The sequence below is a fragment of the Saimiri boliviensis genome, chromosome 2 (genome assembly GCF_048565385.1).
Source record: "Saimiri boliviensis isolate mSaiBol1 chromosome 2, mSaiBol1.pri, whole genome shotgun sequence".
Classification (NCBI taxonomy): domain Eukaryota; kingdom Metazoa; phylum Chordata; class Mammalia; order Primates; family Cebidae; genus Saimiri; species Saimiri boliviensis.
This window is the reverse complement of record NC_133450.1, coordinates 27,732,288-27,759,225: the sequence shown is the minus strand read 5'-3', so window position 1 is coordinate 27,759,225 and position 26,938 is coordinate 27,732,288. Positions and strand designations below refer to the sequence as shown.

Below are 26,938 nucleotides of genomic sequence, written 5' to 3'. Positions count from 1 at the left end.
ATTCTCAACTGATAAGGGTGGGGATTTTCAAAAATGGTGATGTTGGTAATTTGCAGTTAGTGGACAAACCATGTTTCCATATGCAAAGGTTCAGGCCAGGGGATTCTGCCCACAGGTATCTGGAGGTCAAATTCGTATGCTTTCTGCCCATCTGAGCCACTGCCTCTGTGTCTCTGAGAATAATATACTCTGCAAGAAGGAAAAGCCACAAGCCACAGTGCAGTCTTCTCAGATGGCAGAAGTCAGCACAGCGTGCCCCTGTGTAGGGCGACCGCGCTAAGCAGTGTGTTTGGCAAGTGAGAAATTCTCTGCCCCAGATTCCGGTTACCTCTGATTAGTAGATGCAGACGTGGAATTAAGAAAAGGGTAATTTAAGGATATTTATTGAAGTCAGACATAGACTTTAGAATAAGGCTTTTACTGTTCTAGAAATAATATTCCAGAAGATGAAATCAGCCAAGATTCCCCAAAAATATTTATTTATACAAAGATTTTGAGAGTAATATTCGTATTTGGCTTTATACCTCAGTCTGTGTGTCTGGGGCCAAGTCACTGTGTGGCACACGTGTGGCTTCCCCGAATGCCTCACATGTTGCAGCACCTGCTTCCAGGAACACCGAATGAACACAGGGTCTTGGAGAGGAAGGGGAAGAACCCATAATGCCCCAAGGCTGCATGAACCCACAGTCCAGAAATGTGCTCCCTGACCTGGAAGGCATCTAGCCAAGTGTCCAAGGGGAAATATGATTGAGGGAGAGGTGAGAGGAGGGACCCAGAGGGCAGACAGGAGAGGGTTAATTCCCACCCTTTGCTTTTGCATTCAGCATATCCAGAAGGCCCAATATAGTTGATGGCCCAGGAACTACATTACCTGGATTTTCTCCCTGTAATGACCCATGATGCTAATTGATATAGAGGACAATTTGCAAAAGTAATAGACTTGCCCTTAATCCCAGACAGTACGAGATACAATTCTGGGACTTTGTCTTGGTAACCTGTCTTTTTTAAAAAAAAAATGCTTGCCTTGTATAACATAATCCAGATTCCCTAGAGCAGATGTGGTACAGCAATGAGCAAATCCAACCTCAGATCTGAAGTGTCTTCCAGTCTGGCCCTGACCCGGCCATTTTCTGCCCTTCCTCTTCCCTTTAGGGTAACCCAAATCCCATTGGCACACAACGTCTTGACTTGCCATCCCTTTCCTCTCTCCCCATCCCCTCTGTCTGCATCACAGAAAGTCTGTATGTTCTGAAGAGTTCAGCCTTCCTCTAACCAAACCCACACTTGCTTTACCACAGTGATTCTCGGAGCCAGCAAGAAAGAAATGTTCCGAAAGGAAACCTCCGTCTCAGCCATCTGCCCAGAGCCGAAGGTTGTGGGCTCCAGGCCTCTCGGTGAGGTTTGTTGCTTGTGTGTTTCCCGAGGAGCGGGCAGTCAGGCAGTGGCGGTTCTCTCTCCCCTCTCTCCGTCGCAGGTGGGGTCTCAGCTACACTTACAGGACTTCACCACCATGTTGGAGAGCTGCTCCACCTTGGGGGTCCTCCCAACATAGTACAGGATGGTCAGGGGCTCCAGGTCCTGGGGCACGCAGCAAGGCGAGGCAGATGCTTCAGGGTTCAGAGTGTTGTACAGTCCCAGCACCTGAGAAGGGACACGTCAGTGAGAGGTTAGAAAGCCAAGCCTCAGCCCTGGAACCCAGGAACTCTGCCGGTTCTAGGGGCAGTCCCAGAGGCCGAGCAAGTGCTAGAATGGCCACTGGTGCTCTTTAAGAGGAGTCAGGGGCCAGGCATGGTGGCTCACACCTGTACTCCCAGCACTTGAGAGGCTGAGGCAGGCAGATCACTTGAGGTCAGGAGTTCGAGACCAGCCTGGCCAATACGGTGAAGCCACATCTCTACTAAAAATACAAAAAAATTAGCTGGCCATAGTGGCAGGCATCTATAATCCCAGCTACTTGGGAGGTTCAGGTGGGAGGATCACTTGAACCCAAGAGGCAGAGGTTGCAGTGAGTAGAAATCATGCCACTACTCCAGCCTGAGCCACAGAGTTAAGACTCTGTCTCAAACAAGAAGGAACTGTTGGAACCTGGTTTAGGTGAGTGAGTAGTTGCTGTTCATCCACAATGACAGAATGCGGAACAGCTGCACTTGTTTGGGGTGGTCAGTTAAAGCATAGGACAGCTATTGGGGGACACTGATAACGATCTTGGCTTTTTTTTTTTTTTTTTTTTTTTTTTTGAGACAGAGCCTTGCTCTGTTGCCCAGGCTGGAGCAGTGGTATGATCTCGGCTTACGGCAACCTCTGCCTCCCATATTCAAACCATTCTCCTGCCTCAGCCTCCCAAGCAGCTGGGATTACAGGTGTGTGCCACCACCCCCAGCTAATTTTTTATATTTTTGGTAGAGACAGGGTTTCACCATGTTGGCCAGGCTGGTCTCAAACTCCTGACCTTGTGATCCACCCTCCTTGGCCTCCCAAAGTGCTAGGATGACAGGCATGAGCCACCGCATCCAGCCTATCTCAGCTTTTAAGAAAGCAACTCTTATATTGCTCTTCCTATCTGTAATTGATCACTTCTGTGAGAAATGTTCTCACTAACATTGCCGTGGACCATTTAGTAAGTGCCAGAGTGTAGGGCCCCAAACAGGATGCAGAGTTAATGAGCTAGAAGGAAACATGCTTCACAAATTACTGCCCTCGAGGGAAAGACAAACTAGTTCCAGGGTTTGTGGACTCGCGGCTGTCTCACTTTCTCTTCCTAGCATTTCATATTCGCTTCTTCTCCATGCTTTGTGTTGTCTTTCAGAGTAAGCTTTTCTACATTCGAGAGGCTGGAATGATCCGTTCTGGTAGAAGCCTTTCGACCTCAGTGTTCCTTGCCAGCCACCTGCACACATCTCTGACGTAGGGTGAGACGTGGCAGTTAATTAATGTCTGTGGTACAGAGAGCTTTAGACAAAGCAAATAAACTGAGGCAGGAATTTAAAAGGGCAGAATGTGACTGAGTGGAACTGAGTCAGGGTGCCAAGATCAGAACCTTCACCAGAGGGGTTGTACCCACCCCAGACCATCATTCACTCACTCAGCATTCAATCCTTCACCCATTCTTTTTAACAAGCAGCTGGGCAGTTAGCCCCAGTGCCTCAGATGGCATGACCCCTGCTCCATACCGTGCTGTGGGTTGTGTCTGCACTGCGGAGGTACGGGCAAGGGCCTGAGCAGAAGTTGGCATAGTAGCCCTTAGGTTCATGGACCCATTTCCAGCCCAGATCCTGTCGGAAGTCAATGTAGAGGGGGCGCACACAGCAGTTCTCCTCCAAGTTGCTACAACAAAAACATTTAAAGAAAATCAACTTAAAAAGAACCCACCAATCAAAGAAGCTTCACGAATGCCCTCATATTCTCCCTTGGAGTCCTTTCATACCATCATAGGTGGTTCTGATCAGTGGAATCCCAGGTTCAAGGGGACAGAAGAAACCAGAAAGGCACATTCATGTGTTAAAGGCTACGATCCCAAGGATGTAAGAAACAAGAGATAAACGCCACATGAGGAAGAGTAAAGAGGCAAAGGCGGCCCTGCTCACTTTTAGATGACAAATCAAAGCAGAGCTATAAAGTGCTCCACATAAAACCAAGCACTCAATGTTATTAGCCAACTCAGCTTTGTTGAGGTTGGTTTCATTGTTACCCTCCTAATGTGCACCCAGCCAGAAATAAAAGTGTAAGTTTATGAAGCTTGTCTACTATAGTAGGTGACTACTGAGACTGAATCTAAAGGCCGTTTAGCCAAATAAGGCATATCCTTCTATTAGAACTGTGGTTCAACAGATCACCCAAATGTGATTATCAGGCCCCTTCAATTCTGTTGCCTACAGAGATCCATTTGGCAATAACAACCCTTGCCAAGTGGGCATCTGGCCTCTGCCTTATCTGCTGAGACCTAGAACTTGCTACCTCCAAAGGCAGCTATTAGCCAAAATCTGGCTTCTTGTGGGTTTCAAGGGTGAACCATGGCAGACACTACTGGTTATCTATTCAGTAACCATTCCTAACCCCCTTCTTCCCTTGCCACATCTAAAGCACCAGACACTCCTTTTCCTGGCCTCCCTTGCAAGTCTTGATGGTCATGTAACCCAATAATGACCTATCAGACAAGGAGAAATATACAGGGCAAAGATATGTGATTATTTATAAAAGCAACAGATGGAAGACGAAAGCTTCTGGCTCTTCCCCTTCCCTCATTCTTTGTCTTAAATGTGGACAAGATGCCTGAAGCCTTAGCAATCACTTGTGACCATAAGCAAAAGGATGAAAAGCCAACATACTAAGCATGGCAGACTGGAAAGAAAAAGCCTGAGTCTTCAGTGACATCATGAAGCAGCCAACCCACCCTAAGCTGCTGCTACAGGCCTCTTGTGAACAAGAAATCCACTATGATTTAAGTCACAGGCCAAGAGCATTCATTCCTGATAGAGACACATGGAACAAATAAATCTGCATGCCAGCCTTCATGGCTGCATGACAGCTGGCAGCAACTACCTTGCCTCTCTGTTCTTCCAGCTCAACATCCCTAGTTTCCCAAGCCCAACCGTCCTGATAGGACATGGTTTCCAGATCTAAATACTTCCCTGTTCATTTTCCCCAGTTTTATTCAGGGATCCTCAGAGGCCAATTGGATTCACTCATGCTCCTTCCTTTACCTACAGAGCTTCCCTCCTAGATCCCTTCATCCTGAAACCTCATCCTTGAAGCCTCTGCTCAAATTCCACACCCTTCTGAAGCCTTTCCTGTCCATAGGTGAACTCGTTGCTCCCAATTAAAGCACTTAATCCTTCAGACCCTCTCATGGGCATGATCATGTCCCTTTTAGGAGTTTGCATGCCTGCTTTATCCTCCGCTTATAAATGAGCAGTGAAACTGCTCCTAAGTAAGAGAAGCTGGGTCTTTTCTCTCTCTCTATTATGGCTACCCGGTAATTTCTGAATTCATTTGTTACTTTCTCTAGCTCCAATTTCCCGTTCAAATGGCGATTGCTCTATTTGCTCCCATCCAGTAGCATCCTTGGACCCTTCATAGGGAACTGAGCACTTCTTTAATGGAAACTCCTACATTAATCTCACGCACACACCCTTTAAGTGCTTAAAACATGAAAACCACGGAGAGGCTTTGACCAAGCAACTCCAATCCAAACTGCTTTAGCAACACTCTTCCTCATAGAGTCTTCCTCATTTACTTCATCCAGCCCCTTCCAGAGTTAGCCTATGGAAAAACAGTGGGACTCGCAGGAAAAACAGAAAGAGATCTGTAATAGATTTTTAGTCTTCTTCCTGGAGATGTTTGTGAACAGCATCAGGGACCCTCTGTTGAGTGTGGCTTGGTTCTGGGGCCTGACCTGCAGTAGACAGGCAGTAGATGTTGGTTCCCTTGTGGGCCCAGGCTCACCGGAAGCAGTAATTGGTGTCCAAGGCCCGCTTCTTCCTCTGACCCCCCTGGCCCGGGCTGTCGAGCCGATGTGGGGGAATCATCATGAGGATTAGATGAGGGTTGTGGTGATCCTTCTGCTTCTTGAGGCGCCCCAAATCGCCACGGCCATGGTCATCCTCATGGTCCACGCCTGCAGAAGGGAAGGAAAGTGACAATCCGTCTAAGGAGAGCAGAGCTGTTGGAGGCTGCCTCCTCCTCACGTCACGTCACTGCTCAGGAGGAAGGGCAGTGCAGTCTGCGAGGGAAGCGTGGGGGACAAGTGCAGCTACATTCTGATATCCAGCTGCAGGAAGGGGAAGAGCAGGTGGAGGAGCCAGTATCGAAAGAACTCATCATCATTATAAGGATGCCACTGAAAGCTGCCCCATGTTCAGATCCCCTGCTCCTCTACAGACATCTTCCAAGTGACAGAAAGCCCCTGCTGCGATTCCTAGAATCGTCATGGACCCATGAAGCATCCCTGTTACTAAGTGGGTGCCTAACACATACCTCCAGGTTGTCAGTTTATTTATTTATTTATTTTGAGACAGTCTCGCTTTGTCGGCCAGGCTGGAGTGCAATGGTGCCATCTTGGCTCACTGCAACCTCTGCCTCCTGGGTTCAAGTGATTCTCCTGCCTCAGCCTTCCAAGTGGCTGGGATTACAGGTGCCTGCCACCACACCTGGCTATTTTGCTATTTTTAGTAGAGACGGGTTTCACCACATTGGCCAGGCTGGTCTTGAACTCCTGATCTCAAGTGATCCCCCTGCCTCGGCCTCCCAAAGTGCTGGGATTACAGGCATGAGGCACCACACCCAGCCCTGGGTTGTCACTTTAGATTCTAGACTTAGAATCTTGGGATGTGAGTTTCCTCTTAAAATGTGAATAGATCAAGACAGTGCAGGAGTCCTACCAAAAATTAAGGTGTCACAATTTAAGATAGCCTGAATGGGAGCCAAAGAAACAAACCCGCGTAATTGTTAACATTCACATTGCACTTATTGTCTTTGAAGTGTTTTCACTATAAAATTCAGATGAGGGCCGGGTGTGGTGGCTCACGCCTGTAATCCCAGCACTTTGGGAGGCTGAGGCGGGTGGATCACAAGGTCTCAAGAGATCGAGACCATCCTGGTCAACACGGTGAAACCCTGTGTCTACTAAAAATACAAAAATTACCTGGGCCTGGTGGTGTGTGCCTGTAATCCCAGCTACTTAGGAGGCTGAGGCAGGAGAATTGCCTGAACCCAGGAGGTGGAGGTTGCGGTGAGCCGAGATTGTGCCATTGCACTCCAGCCTGGGTAACGAGCGAAACTCCGTCCCCAAAAAAATAAATAAATAAAATCAGATGAGATCATGAAGCATATGATAAATAGCTTAGCAAAAGCTCTGGAAAGAACACCTGAATTCATCAACCCATTTCGTCTGAAAAAAAAAAAAGGACTAGATTGGAGACTGACTTAGAAAGTCTCAACTAAATGGAGATCGATTTTGTGAAGGTCAGCTTCCAGCTGTTGTCCATCCTAACCAAAGACAGGAACATGAAGAATTAATTTACATAGCTACAGGATGGGCTCAGATCTCAGAAAGGGGCACCAGGTCTGTAAGATACATGAGAGACCTGGATCACATATCCCTTTTTCTGAAAATCTTTATGAACAAGGTATGGGAAGGTTTCATCCTAGGCTGGCCTATAGGTTAGGACTGAGCTCTAAGGTTCTGTGATTAGGGTGTCAAATCCTTGACTTTAAAAAGGCTCTAAAATAGAGCCCATGCAGGGTAAGATCACTGTCTGGGGCTGAACCAAAAGAGGCCTGCACCTTTTCACAGCCAAGCCTCTGACCTCAGGCATTCGCAGTTACCCAGAATGGGAATATGAAGGGAGAAGAGAACGTTCCTGAACTCCAGAGCCCATCAAGGCTGAGTTCCTTGCAAACATAATGGAAAACCAGAAATGACTCTCAACGACTTCTTCTTCGCTGCCTCTACCCAAACACCAGACAGAGATCCTGAGGCTCAAAGCAATCAGCCAAACCCAGAGGATCCCTGGGCAACGTCAGGCAGGCCCTGCACATCTGGAAAGCTCAGTCATCTGGGCACTTATGTTCAGGACAGCCAAAGTTAACTTCTTTCAGGGAGCGGGAAGACAACGCCTCTCTGTTGAGCGTTGCTGGCACTGTGTTCCAGGATCATTATCTCATTTAATTGCCTGACAACCCTGTGAAAGAGGAACTCTCATCCCATTTCACTAGGCCCAGAGGCTAGACAGCTTGCCTACACAATTTCACCACTCTTAGCAGACCATGTTGTCTTCCAGAGGCTAATGCATCCTCTAAGCTGTAAGCTGGAAGTTACATTCATTGCTTTTGGGGCAAAGCAGAATTACTCAAGTACAAAATAGTTGGCTATCTCTCTGAAGGATCTTGGTTTCTTTTTTTTGAGGTCTGGTAAGCGTCTCCTGATCTAGCCTCTTACATTAACTCCCACCCCCGACCCATCCTACCACACACATTCATTCTGTTACCTTTGAATTTGATTTCCATCACCTCGTGAATGTTTTCCAGGATATCTCCATTGGGCTGAAAGGTGTGACATGGACAGTGAATGCTGATTTCTAGACCTAAATTGGACTCTGCAAAATAAGACAGAGTTAGTGAGAAAGCGTCTTGTGTGATGGGGAAGTGTGCCCTACCACCCATGCAGGGGTCAGCCAGGGCCTCCGCTCCTGTAGGGACTCTTAAGAACTGAGTTCTACTGAGGGTCGCAGGAGACAGAAAGTGCCCCCAAAGCCCAAAGTGGACCTTCATGCACACGTTGCCACGTTCCATGTATTCCTGTTATGTTATGAATCACCACATGGGGGCATACGCTAGTGGTCGTCATGAAAGAAGGGGCATAATCATTCCCTTTCAAAGCATGGTATTAAGAGAAAATTGTCACCTATCTGCTTGGGGGCCAAAGGACACAGATCCAGGAAGGAAAAAAAAAAAAAAAAACACCTCAACGCCACCTATGTGTTTGTTGGGAGAGAAGATCCTTGAGTCAACCTACTGAAGAAGGATGAGGGCAAGAGGCAGAAGGACTGGAAGAGACAGGGAGTGACTCAAGAGTCTCCAAGCACAGAGACCGCGATGCAAAAGGCCACCAAATCAAAGGGCCACAGGATGTAAGGCTCGCAAAAGGATTCAAAGTCAGGAACCAGTGCTAGAGGCAAGGTCACCTGCAAACAGGAAGCAGAATCTGTCTAAGAAGATGCAAGCATTTCTACCAGGGCCATGACTGTGGGTCTAGAGAAAGTGGCGGATCCCAGAGGAGATAAGATGAACGCGATGGTTACACTGGGCCATATTTTCCCTAACAAGGACCCAACGAGGTAAAAATTACCTGGACATTTCTTCTTTGGAAATCCTTGTTTCACCATGATGGGAAGTTGGAATGTGGATTGCTCACCAAAATGTACAGGTTGGGAAGACAGTTGTGAACTTAGAAAACAGCCCAGCGGCGATGACAGAGAACTTTAGCCGAGGGTCCAGAGAACATGAGCATGGAGAGAGTACGCATGATAAGGTGCCAGGGTTTGGTGTCTGACATTCTGGTGCATGAAGGGTGATTCTGGCCCATTCGCCTAGTAGTTGTGGGATCATGTGTTTTGGCAACCAAAATCAAGGAAGCAGGGAACTCAGTAAATGAGGTTGAGTGAAGTGAAGGAAAAATAAAGAAAATGAAAAGTTTGCACCGAGACAAGTAGACTTACACAGAAAACCAGGTAGATCTGGTATCATGTCAATTCTGGTGGGTAAGACTCAATTAGGGAGGCTCTGTTGATGCTGGGGTAGCAGTCAGCTGTGGCCAGGTGTAGGAGAGGTCAAGGGGGATGGATCTCTTGGATTCAGGGTCAGCCTACAACTTAGGTGATTGGTGTGCTGCTCCCTGGGGCCACATACTGTGTGTGAGCGTCTGGCTTTAGAACCAACCTGGAGTCTTCCTGAAATCATGCCATCAAGGAAAACCCCAAAGAGTCTGACCTGGCCCAGCATCCTTCCCGTGGACAGAAGGATACAAGCCTGGAGATTCTCATCACCATTAGGTTGGCTTGGACATCCCAGTCCTACTGATTAAAAACCAGCTCCTTTCTTCCATAAACTCCAGAGCCCAATCAGATCCGTTCTGCGTCAAGTCAGGGCAACCTCTGGGGCACACTACACACTGCACCTGCAAGATCCCAGAGCCTGGAGATCTCTGTTCCAGCAGGTTCGCTCAGTGAGGGAAGGCAGACCCATATAACAATGCAGCTGAGACCCAGCTGGAGGAGAAGTGAACGGAGAGGAAGGCATGAGGAGTGCCCCTCTCCCTGGGTTGAGGCAGGTAGAAGGAGGAGCTGGAGGAGTTGAAATGGGCTACCTGACAACATGGTGTACCTCCTGGTCAAGATGGTTCAAGGAGAGCTGGATGAGACCTGGAGTGAGTGAGTTCTGTGATTCTGTGAGTTAAAAAGTCAAGGTGCAGACAGCTGTGTTGGAGAGAGCGAGGGTTAGGGTCCAGAGGATAAGCACGAGAGGATGGCCTGGCTTGGCCAACAGGCTCTTTGTAGATAGAGGACTCAGAGATGATGACAACAATCACCAGATGTATGGAACATATCACACACTGCTCTGAGACTACAAGCATTAACTCATTTAATCTCTATAATAATCCTACAGAGCAAGAACTATTTTTTTTTTTTTAAACAGAGTTTCACCCTTGTTACCCAGGCTGGAGTGCAATGGCACAATCTCGGCTCACCGCAACCTCCGCCTCCTGGGTTCAGGCAATTCTCCTGCCTCAACCTCCTGAGTAGCTGGGATTACAGGCACGCGCCACCATGCCCAGCTAATGTTTTGTATTTTTAGTAGAGACGGGGTTTCACCATGTTGACCAGGATGATCTCAATCTCTTGACCTCGTGATCTACCCGCCTCAGCCTCCCAAAGTGCTGGGATTACAGGCTTGAGCCACCGCGCCCGGCTGCAAGAACTATTATTATTCACCGCTGTACAGATGAGAACACTGAGGCTTAGGGAAATTGATCAGCTTGCCCACGACATCCAACCAGTGGATAGCAGGGCCAGGATTCAAGCACAGACAGCTGGATGCAAGATCCCAAACTCTTGTTAGAGACCAGGAGGGGCATGAGGAGTGCCCTCTCCCTGGGTTAAGGCAGCTGGAAGGAGGAGCCAGAGTAGCTGAAATGGGCTACCTAACATCACAGTGTACCTCCTGATCAAGGTGGTTCAAAACGGGCTGGAAAAGACCTAGAGAGAGTGAGTTCTATGATTCTGTGAGTTTGAAAGTCAAGGTGCAAACAGCGGTGTTGGGGAGAGTGCACCCAGAGACCACCAAGGAAGATGCCCACACATTCACCAAGATGCAAGATGGTTGTTTCCCAGTGTTCCACCTTTCCTGAGCCATGATGCTGAGAGGCTCCCTGCCCAGCCTGCTAGCGGAGGCCTGGCCCTGCCTAGCTGGGTGCTGCAGACTATATGAGCAATGGCACAAGGGTATGAGACTTGGGTCCCCAGTGACCCTGGTGGGCTCTAACCAACTCTGGGACCCAGAATGCACCTGGGTACCCAGTGTACAAGGGCTCTCAGATGTTAGCTTAATGAATCCAAGACCACATGTGTGACACAGTTTCATCAACAATCCATACCACCAACTGTTCCAATTTGGAGTCCTTTGCTGTCTGGTTTGAAGCCATGAACTCTGAAGAGACTCAGGGGCTCCCTATAAATACAAACCTGTGCGATGATTTCCCTGTGGGAAAGGTGGGTAGTATCTGCCTAAGTGGGGACTGAAGGTTCCAATGGAGAGCTAACCTCAAAATTGGCAGCCGTGGGGATGGTGGGTGGGGGACCCATAGATTTTATTACGAAATTATCTTTTTGATGTCTCAGGAGGATGGAAATTATTCTCAATGCAAACTTCTCATTGAGTTCTGCAGCTGTGAAAATAAGAATTCCTTCAAGTGCCCAGGGCTTCAAAGAAATCCAGGTGGAGCTGATCAAAATCAGACAGGGAAGTTAAGAGATTAATTTCCCCAGCCCCTCCTTTCTGTAGCTGTCTGAGTCAGAATTCCCAACAGAGCTGCAGTCGGCAGATCCACGTGGGTTCTCCTAGGCTCTTGCCCGCATGCTCAGTAGCAGGGACAGTAAGGAATTCCTTGGGACTGGGGCAGGATCTCCAGCCCACCAACTCCCAACTCAGCCCCCAGATAATTCCCCTTGGATGGGGAATTTTCTCATTTATGTGACCTGCCTGGGCTCTGTGGGCATCAAGCAATACGATGCTTCCAGAGCCCAGACAGGTCCCGTGAGAAAATCGAGCCAGCACATGACGTTAAACAGGAACTGCCAGCCTCACTCTAGGGGAACAATAGTGAATGGTCGGGGCTGTGGGGACATGCCCCATCTCCAGGGGTGGCTGGTACTCATCTCTGGTGGATGGTTATCAAGAAATCTTCCAATTTTTCAAAAACAGCTAGAAGTCCAGGTTTTATGTGAAATCTCCAGACTTAATAATAACACCCAAAACTGTTGATGACTAATCAAATTGAAAACAATATGCAGGCCAAAACACCAAGGACCTAGAAGGATCCGCCTGCCTCAGGGACTCTGGGCATCAATATGTGGATGGACTGTGGCTTTACAGCAGCTGATAACAAGATAAAACCCTTCCCAAGAGGGAGAGAAGAACAGATGGGACTGCCATCTGCGACCCCAACCCACTGAGCAATCAGACCAGGCAGTACCAGCCAAGGAAAGGGAAAGAAACACAGAGAATGGTGTTGTGAGACACCAAGGTTCTAATCCAGACCGGATGACCCCCATCGAGTCACGTCTCTCAGCCTGTTTCCTTATCTAAAATAAGAAAAGCTTACTCTTGTAAAACATGGGAAAAACCATGAAGTTCTCTCAAATACATTTGATCTTTAAAACAGCGCTGTGAGGCATGCAGAGGAGGAACCATTGCCTTATGTCCCAGGTGAGCAAAGACAGTGCGTGGATAAGGTCTTTGGGACATGTGAAGTTTGATAATGCCTAGAGGATAGCCCTGATTGCATGATGACCAGGCCTTTCAAACTTAACTGGCCAGAACAGAACCTGTTCTTCTCCTAAGCCCCCATTTCAATAAGTGATACCACCTGGAAGTCGAAAAATGTAGAAGTCATCCAGAATGCTCTTGTGTCCTCACACCCCATATCTAATCAGCCTGTGCTACTGGCTACTGTCAAAATACAGTACAAATCCATATGATCTTCACATCCACGCTACCACCCCAGTCTCAGCCCATATTGCTCTCGTCGGGGCTGCCCCCATGGCTTCTAATTGGCTTTTCTGCCTCTTCCCTTGACCTCCTAGAAACTAGAGGGATCTTTTAAAGATGTCAATCAAATCGCATCAGCCAGCCCCTCCTCCCTGTAGCCGTCGGAGTCAGAATTTCCAACAGAGCTGCTGTAGGCAAATCCACACACGTTCTCCTAGGCCAGGCGTCCCCAGACTTTTTACACAGGGGGCCAGTTCACTGTCCCTCAGACTGTTGGAGGGCCGCCACATACTGTGCTCCTCTCACTGACCACCAATGAAAGAAGTGCCCCTTTCTTTTTTTTTTTTTTTTTTTTTTTTTTTGAGGCGGAGTTTCACTCTTGTTACCCAGGCTGGAGTGCAATGGCGCAATCTCGGTTCACCGCAACCTCCGCCTCCTGGGTTCAGGCAATTCTCCTGCCTCAGCCTCCTGAGTAGCTGGGATTACAGGCACATGCCACCATGCCCAGCTAATTTTTTGTATTTTTAGTAGAGACGGGGTTTCACCATGTTGACCAGGATGGTCTCGATCTCTTGACCTTGTGATCCACCCGCCTCGGCCTCCCAAAGTGCTGGGATTACAGGCTTGAGCCACCGCGCCCGGCCAGAAGTGCCCCTTTCTGAAGTGCGGCGGGGGGCCGGATAAATGGCTTCAGGGGGCTGCATGCGGCCCGTGGGCCGTAGTTTGGGGACGCCTGTCCTAGGCTCTTGACTTCATGCTCAGCAGGGGGATAGGAAGGAATTCCTGGGTACCCTGAGTATCCCCAGCTCTGGTTATAGCACTCCCACACTTCACAAGTCCCGAAACCTCGCCATGACCTGATGTTCTAACTTAAATTGGCCAGGCACAGTGGCTCACACCTGTAATCCCAGCACTTTGGGAAGCTGAGGCAGGCGGATCACTTGAGGTCAGGAGTTCAAGACCAGCCTGGCCAACTTGGTGAAACCCCGTCTCTACTAAATATATAAAAAATTAGCCAGGTATGGTGGCATGCGTCTGTAGTCCCAGCTACTAGGGAGGCTGAGATACGAGAACTGCTTTAACCCAGATGGCGGAGGTTGCAGTGAGCTGAGATAGTGCCACTGCACTCCAGCCTAGGCAACAGAGCAAGACACAGTCTCAAAAAATAATAATAAAAATAATAAATGATATGGCCCTAGCAACCTTTCTGACCACCTCTCCCCCACCTCTCTCCTCCCCACCCCCACACCCCAGTTCACCATGGTCCAGCTACACCAATCTGTTTGCTGCCGCTGCTAGAAAAAAATCAAGCTTATTTCCACCCAAGGGCCTGGGCCTCGCTGTTTCCTTGCTTAGCACATCCCATATTCTGATCTTCATGGGCTCGCTCCTTACCATTCAGATGTCAATGCATCCGTTTCTTCATCTTAGAGAGCTTCCCTGTTGGACCCCACTCAATCATTATCACATTGCCCTCTTTCTATTTCTCATAGTTCCCATCCCTGTGGCTGCATCCCCAGGGCCTGGCTTACAATGAGCATTTAATAAACATTATTTGAGTGAATGAATGGAGGATACTCAGTGGCAAAGCTAGGGTTTGAACCCAGATCTCTGACTCCCTTAATTCTGTCCTCTTCCCTCTGTTTCATGGAGGACTAAGGGACCTGAGGATCCACCTACCTCTTCTCAACAGCCACTCACGCACAGTGTCAGTGACATCAAAGGACAGCCACTCAGCAGTGCCCCGTGTAGGCAGATTCTTGCCACCAATATAGCGCTGTTTGGCAATGTGCTCATCCGGCCGAAGGATCTACAAGGCAGAGAAAGGAGTGAGCACCCGAGGCCAGGAGAGAATGCCCCAGAAGATGTCACAATGCAGGGCACAGGTGAGGGAGCCATAGGAAACCAGTGGTTCCTGAATGCCATGCCCCTCAATCACCTTAGGTAACTCTTAAGCCTCTTAATGACACACACAGATACAGAAACTAAAGATCAGAGAAGCCAGGATTCAAACCCAGGTCTGCCAAACTCTGCGCCCAGTGGCGGCCTGATATGGCAAAGGAAGTGGCTTTCCCGACAGTGTGGTTTCTGTTCCGAGAGAGGGGTTACCTGGAAGAGCTCGATCCTCTGCTCATTCCGCTTAGAGCTGGGGTTGGGCACCCGCAAGACCCGGAATTCTGCTCGGAACAGGTTGGTTCTATTTTTCTCCACTGAGGACACATTGAAGCGGAAGACCTTGGAGGTAATTCCTTTGGGGCAGACAGCCAGCTCATCTAGAAGATAAAGCAGAGGGCACAGCATGAGCAAGACATGCAGGAACAGCGTGCTGCCAACAGACAGGCACCAAGTGGCCACCATCCTGCCTGCCACCTCCCTAGAGGCTCAAGGCCTCGGACCTCAAGGTAGAGATGGGAGGAAGATTCTTGGTGGCCCTAGAATCACACACAGTCCTGAGCAAGGAGCAGTTGGCCTCAGAGCTCCATGACATGGCACTAGAGACTGGCCAGTCAAACTCGACCACCCCTTCCTCCCTCTGCCTTGACATCTCAGTTCTGGTAAGCTCTCCAGCCTGTTTTTCTTGCTTTTTGAGAAAATACTGATTCTAGAAAGATAGCAGCAACCTAGTGATTTACGTATCTTACAGCTAGTTGATTTCATTCATGTGTTTGTTCATTCGGTCATTCATTCATTCACCAAAAATGTACTGGGCAGCTACTATAGGCCAAGCATAGTGCTAACATTGGGAAGCTAAATGTGAACAGACACAACCCCTGCCTTCAAGGGATGAAAATCCATTTATGCCTAGTGTTCCATTATTGGAACGCTAAGCATATGGGAGCTATTTATATCCTACTGCTCAGGGTCATCGCCAAGGTGAATTTCAAAATTCAAAAAAGTTGTAGCCTCAGGCTTATGGGTCAATATGGGGGATGGGTATTAATACATGGGTCCAAATAACAGGATGAGAGAGAAATAACAGCACAGAGTGTCCCGGAAGATGTCACAGTGCAGGAACACGGGCGAGGGGAGCGATAGGAAACCAGTGGTTTTTAGGGAAGCCCAGGAGTTGCTGCAGAAAATCCAAGGAGGGAAATGGCAGGGAGCACTTCATGGATGAGGTGAGAGTTGAGAAGATTTGAGGATGGAGAGGACAGAAATTTTACATGGAGTGGCTGCTGGAAGCAAAGGCAGGGAGGGGAAGAAATGCAAGTTAAGAGGGGCCGGAAGCGGCAGGTGGCAGCCAGGTGAAAAAGGGCAAGACGGTAGATTGGGGTCCACCTGTCAGACTGAAAGGTTAAATTTTAACCCATTAACAGTAGGGAGTCACTGAAAGTGTTTGAACAGCAGAGTGACATCTCAACCTTGTGTTTTAGACCCAAGAAAGCAGGGTTTATATAGCAAAGAGCCCACATCATGAGTCTGGCAGAAACACAAACGCTTCCTCAGACCAAGCTGGTGTGTCACCACTGGCTCCGTTCTCTTTCCTTGACAGCACATGCTATGCCAGACACTGTCGCCTGCTGGCCTCTTCGTCCCTGTCCACACGGTAGCAAATGCTCTTTTCCATCCGTCCGAGCCAGATAACGGGAAGAGAAAGAGCCTGTCTTTTCTCTGCTCCTGTGCACTTGACAGCCTCACGGTCTGAGCAGTATATAACACCCACAGAAAAACTTTCTGCACAAATGGTAACAATAGCCCGAAGTTGAAATTCAAGCTCATAGACCCAGATTCCACACATAATGGACATGGCTGGAATGAGCTTATAATTGCCCCGAGGGGTGGTTTAGTAAGTCACGGACAAGGCAGGAAGGATCAGAGGCCTGGAAACAAGCAAATTGCTACTGATCTTTAGGAAAGGATGAGTGAGTGTTTCTGGAAATTGCCATCTGGTGGGCCTGACACTGGTTCTTAGAAAATTAATGGAACAGATGATAGGAAAACAAATGTGCGAATGCTGGCTGGTGATGTCCTGATTAATAATTGGCTTTGAAAGAACAAATACTGCCAACGATTCCCTAAACCACTTCAGACAGAACCAAGGAGAGAAATCAGTGATAGCAAAGTAATGTATAAGTTTACAGGTCTGAAATACTCTGAATATGGATAAGCTACTTGCATTGGCAACCCTGTCAAGGACAACAGAGCTGGGTCTCGAAAGAGCTGTCATCAATATGGCTTCAGTTACAATAGCACCTCCTGGGAGGATTGCTTGAGCTTGGGAGGTCCAGGCTGCAGGGAGCCATGATTGTGCCACCGCAGTCCAGCCTGGGTAACAGAGGGAGGCTGTTTCAAAAAATAATAACAAATAAGTAAGTAAATAAATAGAACACCTCCAATGACTAGCTACAAGAGGAATAAAGGGTAAATCAGTGCAACATACACCTTGATGTAAAAACAGCAGCAAGATGGAAAATGGCACTTGCTGGTGAGGACAGTCACAGTGGGGGCGAGGTGGTGGGAAGCCGGGAGATAGGGGAAGTTATGAGCTAGGAGAGTTCTCGGGACATCCCAGTGGCCATCCTCTGGTTTCTTCCAATCATAATCTGCTCCTCAAGATGAATTCCTCCTGGGGAGAATTTTAAGATTTCAAGAAAGAGATGGGAAAGGTCATTTTCTTTTTTCTTTTCTTTTTTTTTTGAGATGGAGTTTCGCTCTTGTTACCCAGGCTGGAGTGCAATGGTGCGATCTCGGCACACCGCAACCTCTGCCTCCTGGGTTCAGGCAATTCTCCTGCCTCAGCCTCCTGAGTAGCTGGGATTACAGGCACACGCCACCATGCCCAGCTAATTTTTTGTATTTTTAGTAGAGACGAGGTTTCACCATGTGGACCAGGATGGTCTCGATCTCTTGACCTCGTGATCCACCCGTCTTGGCCTCCCAAAGTGCTGGGATTACAGGCTTGAGCCACCGCGCCCGGCCGGGAGAGGTCATTTTCTATTACTGGGATGTATAGATTTCCAATGAGTTAGAAGGGACATCAGGAGTCATGATGCACAGCCCTCCTCAGAGGAAGAAATGGCTGTCCAGAGGATCCTGGCCAGGGTCACTCAGAAGTTAGCTGACACAAGCAGCTCGACACTAGCAAGCAAAGCTTCGACACAATTGCTAGTGATTAAAAAAGAATTGGAACCTAGGCAACATGGTAAAACCCCATCTCTACTAAAAATACAAAAATTAGCCAGACATGGTGGTACATGCCTGTAATCCCAGCTATTTGGGAGGCTGAGGCAGGAGAATCACTTGAATCTGGGAAGTAGAGGTTGCAGTGAGCTGAGATTGCACCACTGCACTCCAGCCTGGGTGACAGAGTGAGACTCCATCTCAAAAAAAATAAAAATAAAAATAAATAAAATTGGCAGCCAGGCGCAGTGGCTCACACCTGTAATCCCAGCCAGCACCTGGGGAGGCTGAGGCGGGTGGATTGCTTGCGCTCAGGAGTTCGAGACCAGCCTGGCCAACATGGTGAAACCCTATCTCTGTAAAGAATACAAAAATTAGCCAGGTGTGGTGGTGCACGCCTGTCATATCAGCTACTCGGGAGACTGAGGCGGGAGGATCGCTTGAGCCTAGGAGTTCAAGATCAGCCTGGACAACATAAGGAGGACGTATCCCTATTATTTAAAATTAAACATTTTAAAGGCACAGTGGTTCATGCCTGTAATCCCAGCACTTTGGGAGGCTGAGGCAGGTGGATCACTCGAGGTCAGGAGTTTGAAACCATCCTGGCCAACATGGCGAAACCCTGCCTCTACTCCAAATACAAAAATTACCTGGGTGTGGTGGTGGGCACCTGTAATCCCAGCTACTTGGGAGGCTGAGGCACGAGAATCGCTTGAACCCAGGAGGCAGAAGCTGTAGTGAGCTCAGATAGCGCTAGTGCATCCAGTCAAGAAGATTGTATCTACATTTTCTTTTAATTTCCCAGGCAGTTCTTTTTAAAATTAATTTTAATTTTAATTTTTTTTGATAGAGTATCACTCTGTCACCCAGGCTGGATGCACTAGCGCTGTGTCTTACCGAGTTTTTATTAATTCATGTGACCTTCTAACAACCCTTGAGCAGAATGAAAACATATAAAATTTATCACTTGACAAATGAGAAAGCTGAGCCTCCAAAGAGTGAAACGGCTTTCCCAAGGTCACACAACTGGAAGGTGGCGGAGGCAGGGTTTGAATCCAGGTCAGCGGAACACGCCTCATTTACTGAAGCAGAGATTCTGGAAGCCAGGAGGGATTTGGGAGATCATCTCATGGAGATGGTTTCATGAAAAAACGACGGCAAGATTCCACTAAATGGGCCTAGAGTGTCAACCTACGCCTCAGACGTTGACCCACTGCAAACGAGTTTGTGGTTCTTAAGCCATGCCTCAGCGGAACACTAGGGTTATTGAGGGCTGGACTAGGGGGTCCCACCTTTACAAACTAAATCATGAGCAACTTTTTCCATTGCACAGAAAAATATATATTGATGAATACCATTTTCTCCATTTTGCTTTAGGGGGAAAAACACAAGCAAAGAATATTTGTGTATAGTATGCGTGGAAAAACCAGGAACTAGCTGACCATGTTTAGTTAATTGCCTTTTAAAACATGTTCAGACACCTGGGCTGCTAGGTGTGCCTCTGTTTGTACACATCATTTCTGCTGGTTCCAGTGAAGGGGCTGTATTTATCAGTGTGGCTACACTTCTCTACCCTGGCTGCACGTTAGAATCATCTGGAAAGCTGTAAAAACAAATGATGCCAGGACCCATTCCCCAGCAGTTCTGACTATACTGGAGTGAATGGGGTCCACAGTATTTTTTTAAGACCTCCAGATGATTCTAATGGGCAGCCAGGGTTGAGAACCACAGATTATAACGTGCTGCAAAGGGTACCATGACTTCCAGATGTTCTGGAAGTTGAAACCACTGCTTTAATGGTGTGAACTTTCTATGGATTAACCTTTAAATGAATTAGACATGTTGCTTCACTGATGGAACGCCTTTAGCAATTTTGAATTCGTAGCCCATAAACATTTTAAGCCCATATTAAAAATTGGAATACTTCACAGAAAGATCCAGATTTTTTGCTCTTCTGGGACGTGGGAAGAGCTAATCAAGGTGGATCCAGTCATCAATGCAAAACCCAGCAGGAGCTGAGGCGGGCTGCTGCTTGGGCTGGGCACGTGGGCTCCAGGTCCCTTCCCTCTCCCTGCCTCACACATCCCACTTTCTTCTTGACCCCAAGGCCAAGTGTCCTAGTGCAGTTTATCATGACACGGTGGCTTTTCTTTCAGATCATTTGCATTTCCTGTGGGAATGTGTACGCACTTGTGTTTGCCATCCCTCTAAGAAAAGGTTTTGCCCTAGTTCACTGAGTGTGAACTAGGGTTCACTTCAGTGTGCTTAAGAATCCAGAAGGAGCTTGTCAAAAATACAGATTCCCCAAGACTCCATCCCCAAAGATTCTGATTCTATAAGGGTGGGCGGGACCAGGGAATGTACATTTACCTCCAGCTTCCTCTGGACCACACGTGGAGAAGTGCTGACCTCTACTGTGCAAAGGGCATTGGCCCTTGGAGCAAACGATTTTCAGAATAATCTCAGAATAAACAAAATCTACACTTAACAGCCAGATAAGAAACACTAAAATATCGAGTTTTCTCTTTGCTGAGGAACTCCGGGTTTGCTGGTTGTCTTAGCACTGCCCTTGGCTGAAAACAAGTCTCCGAACAGACACAGATAATTACAAGCCAGAAGATAAAACAACACCTACGTTGGTGATATCTTAGTAAGAGAGATGACAATGGAAGTAAAAAAGCTGTGGGGTCAGAGAAACTCTTTCCCATCACGTGGGGTCAGAGAAACTCTCTACTTCCTCCCCACGTAAAATCCTGGAGAATTAGAAAAGGGATTACAGAGTCTTGCCCATACTCCCCAGTGGAGGCTCTGCTGATTCATCCCAGATGGAATTATAAAATTCTTTCAGCTGAAAAGGAGTTTGGAAATAATCTCTGACTTTACAGATGGGGAAACTGAGGCTCGGAGAGGTCACTTTTACATAGCTGCAGTTGCTTAACCTGCTTGAGACTCTTCATTAAATTAAAAAAAAAAGTCTTTTATTAAATTAGGGAGCACATTTGTGGCAGTATGCATCTCCTGGGCAAAAAAAAAAAAAAAAAAAAAAAAAAAAGGCAGCGCTAAGAAAGGATAAATCCAGTTATCCTTATGCAATCTGCCACCTGGGTTACTAAGATAATAACTCCGGACCCCTCTTTCTTGGTCCAACATGTGATTCATTTATGTTATAAATCAAAGTTCTACTGAATCCTAAAAGTTAGTGCTTAACTGCATGCATCCTGCCTGCAGAATGTCTCGGTTGCAGTCCCCGCTCTTTTTGGACTAATCTTAAGCCATCCAGGTCTCAGTTTCCTTATCTGTGAAATGGGGAGATAAGGTTATTTAGGAAAAGGGCTTCCTCTCTGCTCTCGCCTGGGTGCCCTTTCTCCTGCACCACGAAAAAGTCTTTCTTCTTTCATTTTCCTCTCCAGGGACCTCCATCTCCTTGCCCGGGCTCCTACTGTCACTTTCCTTTGAATGCCTGTCTACTGGGTCAGGGAGGTGGCCAGAAGTGAGGACATATGGACCAGAACGTGATCTCGTGACCTCCCCCCAGAGACTCTGGCATCGAGACCCTGCGGCGCCCCATCACAGTCTTGATGTTACCCCTGTCAGCCCTCATGAGTTAAGGACAGGCTTCCTTCCCCGCCTCAAGCCCCTGATGATGGCTCTCTGCTACTGCTCAGCACCTGTCCACTGCCTTCTTTGTAATTAGTGTGCCTTGTGTGTCTGCCTCTCTGGGGTGGGCTCACTCAGCACCTGACCAGCTCAGCCTTCAACTCACCTCTAACAGCTGTGGAGTCTGTCTGCTTCCTATTTGCACCTGTGAGCCTCATAGCATCTCTAACAGCCCCAGGCCAGACCACTGCTCCATAGCCCCATAGCCACCCCCATCTGCTGTAGTTGTAAGGTCTTGGTGCTGCAGCCTGGAAGCTGTCCAGTGTCTGTGGGGCCCTGCCTGGGCTTTTCCCAAGGCCATCTGCTATTTGTGCCTCAAGTCTGCACAAAAATCAATGTCCACTTGCACCTGCGTGGCCTTGCCTCCATGTGGCTCATTCATTCTCAGCTCAGGATTCCAGGTTTGTGGGGTGGGGCGGGGGGTCTTTGTGACTCAGAATCCCTCCTCCCTTAGACTCCTCCTGCTGACCCAGATCATGAAGGTCTGAGTCCTGTGTCTTGTCCTGGACTCTCCTCACACCTCTCCTGCTGGCCTCAGATCTTGATCTTCCTCTGATGCTTGTGGTCACTATCTCCTGCCTTGGTGGGTTCCCAGGGAGTTGAGGCTTGGCCATCCAGCGCTTAGGTGCCTCTGGGAACTGTGGGTTCCTGAGCCAGCCCCACCCAGAGATCCTGGGCAGGGAGCAAGAGCTCTGCCTCAGCCTCCAGCCTCCGCCCCACACAGCAGCCACATTCTAAGGAAAGGCACTCCAGGCAGCCACAGGAAGCTGGAGTGGGAACCCCTCGCCAGTAACCACAGGCTCCTCTGCCTGGCATGGCGCCGTGAACGGGGCCTTTGCACCTCCAGCCAGAGATGGTCCACCCATCGGTACCCACTCCTGTTCCTTCTCTCCAGCCAGGTTCCTTTCATCCACTGCTGTGTGCTCTGCTGACCACCCTCCCTGCCTGCCGGCTCCACCCCACACCCTCCACCCCACTCCAGGTGCCGCCCACCTCCCAGGTGGGCCTGGGCTAAGGTAGTCAGGGCAGCGAGGACACCTGCTGGTAGGAAAAGCAAACAGAGCTGCTCCCGGAGCCCATGGCCCAGGAGCGACTCACATTCCTCTTTCCTAGGCTGTCAGTTTCTCAACATCTGCCAAATTTCTCTCCCTTGTACTGAGGTTTTTAAAATCCCCGTTCAGTAAACACATATGACTTCCACACGTGTACAAACACACACAGACATCTCGCCCAGAAGCCGTCCAGCTCCTCCATGCAGACGGAGCCTCCTGGGACAGCAGACTCCCAGACACATCCCCCCGCCCTGCACCCACTGCCACCCCTCCACCCGCTCTCCCATGACACGCAGACACAAAGGGCGCCAGCCTCCTCTACGCATCCAGAGCCACAACCCGCTCTCCCCGTGCCCACCAGCCTGGAGGGCGCCCATTTTGAGCACAGGAATCTGTCTACCGCACAAGACTACATGTTACCCTAAAGCACCCGGCCCTGGGAACATTTGTGCGCACCCTCTCCCCTCCACACACACAGCTCACGTGGGGCTCGTGGGTCACGTGGGTGGGGTAGACCAAAGGGCCCAGTTAGCAAGAAGCTGTCTCTTGCCTGGGCTTCAAAAAGCTTGACAGACATTAATTGAGGGCAGGTACTCTTCTTCCCAAGGACTGGAAAAACTGAACCGGAGACGTGTCACAGTGAGCTGTGAAAAGCAGGGAGAAGACTGAGGTCTCCATGCTCAGAACCGTAAGGGCTCCTGACAGAGCCGGCCTTCCCCTTTGTGGCACCCAGATGCTTACGGTTACTGATACGATCGCATGTGCAAGAATACATATGTTTCCCTGGACAGCACAATGTAATTCCAAATTAAAATCAGTCAAGGATGTGATGTGAGTTCAGCAAGCCGTTCAGCTCCAGGGTTCCTGACCTCCCAGAAGCATGGGCTCTTAGCAGAATGGCTCTATCTCCCTCCCCACCCGCCTCCCCAGCCCCAACGGAGGAGCATCCCACCTCCTGAGCCTCGGTGCTGGTCAATCCTGGGGCACCCTGCTGTGTGGCCAGCACTAGGCTCCCCCTCTGCAGAGCTCCCTGCTCCAGTTCAGACCCTGCAGCGCAGACACCCCAGCGAGAATTTGGACTTACTGTGTTCCGTCATCCCCTGGATCATGTCGAATTTGTGGATTTCTTTGGCATAGTATTCCGACTCGGTGTTTTCCTGGGTGCAGCCTTCCTCCTTCTCCCCGTGCATCTCCTCCAGCAGCTCCCGGGTGCTGTTGTAAAGGGCCAGGACCTGATAGGGGACGTGGGTCATCACCGATGGCTCAGGGGGGCTGGTGAGCCTGAGCTTGCTCAAGATCTGTCCCCTAATGGCTTCCACCCTCTTCTTCTTGATGTGGCCGAAGTCCAAGGTGGTGCAAGTGGACAGAGAGAGGCTGACCGTGGCGAAGTTCAGCAGGGCCAGGACCACCAGAGCCCTTTGCAAGTGCATCTTCATGCGTGAGCCGAGAAGAGAGGCAAAGGGGATGGTGAGGCCTGGAGAGGAGGAGACCCCAGCAGACGTGCAGAAGGAGGGAGGAAAACCAGGCGGTCTCCCCAGATCCCAAAGACTGAGGCTTGGCAAGAAGGTGCATGAACTCACTGCACTGCGAGAGCTTCAGGACTTCCAGGAAGCGCTGGCAACCCTGAGGACGAAGAAGCCGACTGTGTGCCTTGTAGCTCTGGGATTCTTGTCCATGTGTCTAAACAGGTTTTGCTGGGCTCTGACTCCCAGCAGGCCAGGTGGAGGGCAAGCGGAGGGCTGGGAGGGGTGGCAAGGCAGCTGGGAGTGGGAAGGGAGCTGGAGTTTTTCCTTAGGTAAAAATAAATAGAGCGGATATCTGATATCGCCAAACACCGCTTGGCGATGGGGAGAAAGTGGGTATTTTAAAGAAGGAGCAGAAGGACCATGGCTGGGTCCCAATATCAAAATCCTTGCCTTGCCCTAAAGGAAAATAAGAAAAGAATGGAAAAGAAAAGGGGGAAAAGTTTAAAAAAAAAAAAAAAAAAAAAAAAGTCAGATCACCAGTGAGTAGGTGGGGAGAGGCCGGGCCGGGCAGATGCTGGCCCAGTTAAAGGTGGGGGCAGTACAGGACACACTTGTCTCTCAGGCACTCCATTCATGCTTTCTCTTTTGTTTACACTTCCTCGGGGGCTTTCTAAATGACTTTGTTCACGCTGCCTCTCGTCTTCATTGGCTGGGGTGTGGGGTTATGTGCATTAGAAGGCAGGGGCAGGCCTCCGAGCGCAGCAGCCCCAATCATCCACTCGGACGCCCAGGGTCACCAGCACCTCGGCTTGTCTTCTGCCTCGGCCATTGCTTCTGTCCCCTGCTTCTCTTTAAAAAAATAAAAAGGAGAAGAAAAATAAAATAGAAGCCAGTTCACGGCACGCCTGCTCCGGAAAGCTGTTATTCCTTCTTTCGCACGCCTCTTCCCCTGTCTCTGCCTCTCTCGCTCATTCCCTTGGACTTGACTCTCTGCTTCCCTCCCTTTCTCCCTCTCCCTCTCGCTCCTCTCCCTCTCTCTCTCACACACACATGCACACACACTGCTTTCTCTATTTCTCTCTGCTGAAATTTTATACCTCCCTCCCATGACGTCTCTGGCCTGGGGTGGGGGAGGGAGGGACCAGCGCACGCAGCCTCTTTTGCTGCACGATGTTAATGTTTTAAACAGGCACAGGAAAAGCCGAGCCCATTTGAAAAATACTTTGCGAGTCCTCTCGTTCGACGTGGTAGCTGAACTTTTTTTCCCCTCTTGGAGTCACTCCTGCTACACGCTGGCTGTTTTTCTGGAAAGTTACTCCGATGAGCCCCCTCCCTCCCTTTCCCCCAGCCCCTGCGCCCTCTCGCCGGCTGTCAGTACGCGCCGTCCGCGGCCCGCGTCTCTCTCCCTCCTGGTCCACCGGTCCCGGGGCCGCCCCCGGGCCAGGCCCGACCCGGGACAGGGTCCGCAGAGGGCGCGGGGCCCGGCATAGTCGGCCGGGCCAGCCTCGCGAAGGGGACTCCCGGCTGTGAGCAGGGTCGGAGGGTCGGCGTCCGCTCCGCCGCGATCCTGGCCCGATTCTTCATTGACAAGCTCGGAGTCGAGAGGCGGGCAGAAGCCGGGAGACGCTCCAGGGGCAGTGAAAAATGGTGGCGTTTTCCGGAAGATCGAGGGTGCCCTCTGGCGAGGCGAGGCCGCTAGTGAAGGAGCTCGGCGGGTCGGGAGCCGGGGAGGCGCGGGCAAGGGGGGCTGGGGGGCTGGGGGCAGTGGAGGGGCGGGAGAAGCGGCTGCGGGAGAGAGCGAGAAAAACAAGACCCGGGCCCCGGGGAATCGCCTCCCTCCCGGCCCCACGTGCGCACGAGCGCACCTCTCCCTCCCCGACCGCGGCTCCCGAGCCGCTCTCGCAGAAATGTCATCCAGATGTTCAGCCTCCCTCCCCGCCGAGGGCTCCGCGGGGAGCTGCGCCAGCGAGCGCGAAGTCAGCAGTTGGCCCGAGCCCATTTCCCAGATGGGTGAGGGGAAGTTGGCTCTCCGCTTTCGCTCAACTCGGCCCGAACCTCCAGGCTTTTTTCCACGAGCAGCATGGGGAGGGCAGGGCACGTGACCCCCCGCACCCGGCAACACGGGGCTTGCATCTGAACTAACTTTCCTGAAAGTGAGTGCAGCCCCCACCCCACCTCACTCGAGCCTCCCTGGACCCTTTCTGAGAGGTCTGCTTTCTAGGCCACTAATTAAAGGGCTGTTTACTGTATCCCAGCACAGCGGTGGCTCATAAACGGATGAGGAAACTGAGGCATATATATATATTTAAAGACCACAGTGCTGTTTTGTGAGTGATGGAGATGATATTTTACACAGGCTATCTAGTTTGGGTAGGCATTATTTTCATTTCCATAACTGACGAGGATACCTAGGGGTAGAAACTTTAAAAGTAACTTGCCCAGGATCACATAGCTGCTGTTGGGATTTGGACCCAGGGCATTGCCGGAGTCTGTGGACTTAATTACTATGCTATACTGCCTCTGGAGTTTGAGAAAAAGGTTAATGTTTACTATGTGCCAGGCACCGTTCTAGACTCTGTGAACAAGATCAGTGAACAAAACAAACAAAACTCTTGCCCTCATGGAACTTATATTTTAGAGGCAGGGGTGGGGCAATGGAGGAGGCAGTAAACTAAATATGTAAATGATGCAGTAGGGTAAAAAGTCCTGGGCCTCAAACGTGATTCGGGTGCTCAGCAAGGTTGGAAGCCACTACTTGAGGGTACCTCTCTGCCCAAAGTGAGGATGATTTGCCTTCTGTTTTCAGCAAGCTGGGGAAGAAGCGGGGGTGAAGGTCTGGAAAGTGACTATAGGGTGATGGTGGTATGCTGTGAGCTTACA

The 26,938-nt window shown here is 49.6% G+C and overlaps 1 protein-coding gene across 3 annotated transcripts; it reads right to left on the bottom strand.

Moving 5' to 3' along the window:
- Window positions 1-369: 369 nt before the first annotated feature.
- On the bottom strand, window positions 370-25,733 carry TGFB3 (transforming growth factor beta 3). 3 transcript variants are annotated; one of them, XM_010335314.3, is made up of 8 exons: window positions 25,156-25,733; window positions 23,677-24,907; window positions 14,872-15,035; window positions 14,443-14,572; window positions 7,986-8,093; window positions 5,443-5,614; window positions 3,171-3,324; window positions 370-1,641 (listed from the first exon to the last, which is right to left on the bottom strand). In XM_010335314.3, the coding sequence occupies exons 2-8, from the start codon at window positions 24,026-24,028 to the stop codon at window positions 1,483-1,485; spliced, it is 1,239 nt and encodes a 412-aa protein (XP_010333616.1). In that variant the 5' UTR covers window positions 24,029-24,907; window positions 25,156-25,733; the 3' UTR covers window positions 370-1,482. The 3 variants fall into 3 exon arrangements, with proteins under 3 accessions (XP_010333616.1, XP_010333617.1, XP_074249062.1); XM_010335315.3 differs by having other exon boundaries at window positions 23,677-23,824; window positions 24,173-25,731; XM_074392961.1 differs by having other exon boundaries at window positions 23,677-25,733.
- Between the last annotated feature and the right edge of the window lie 1,205 nt (window positions 25,734-26,938).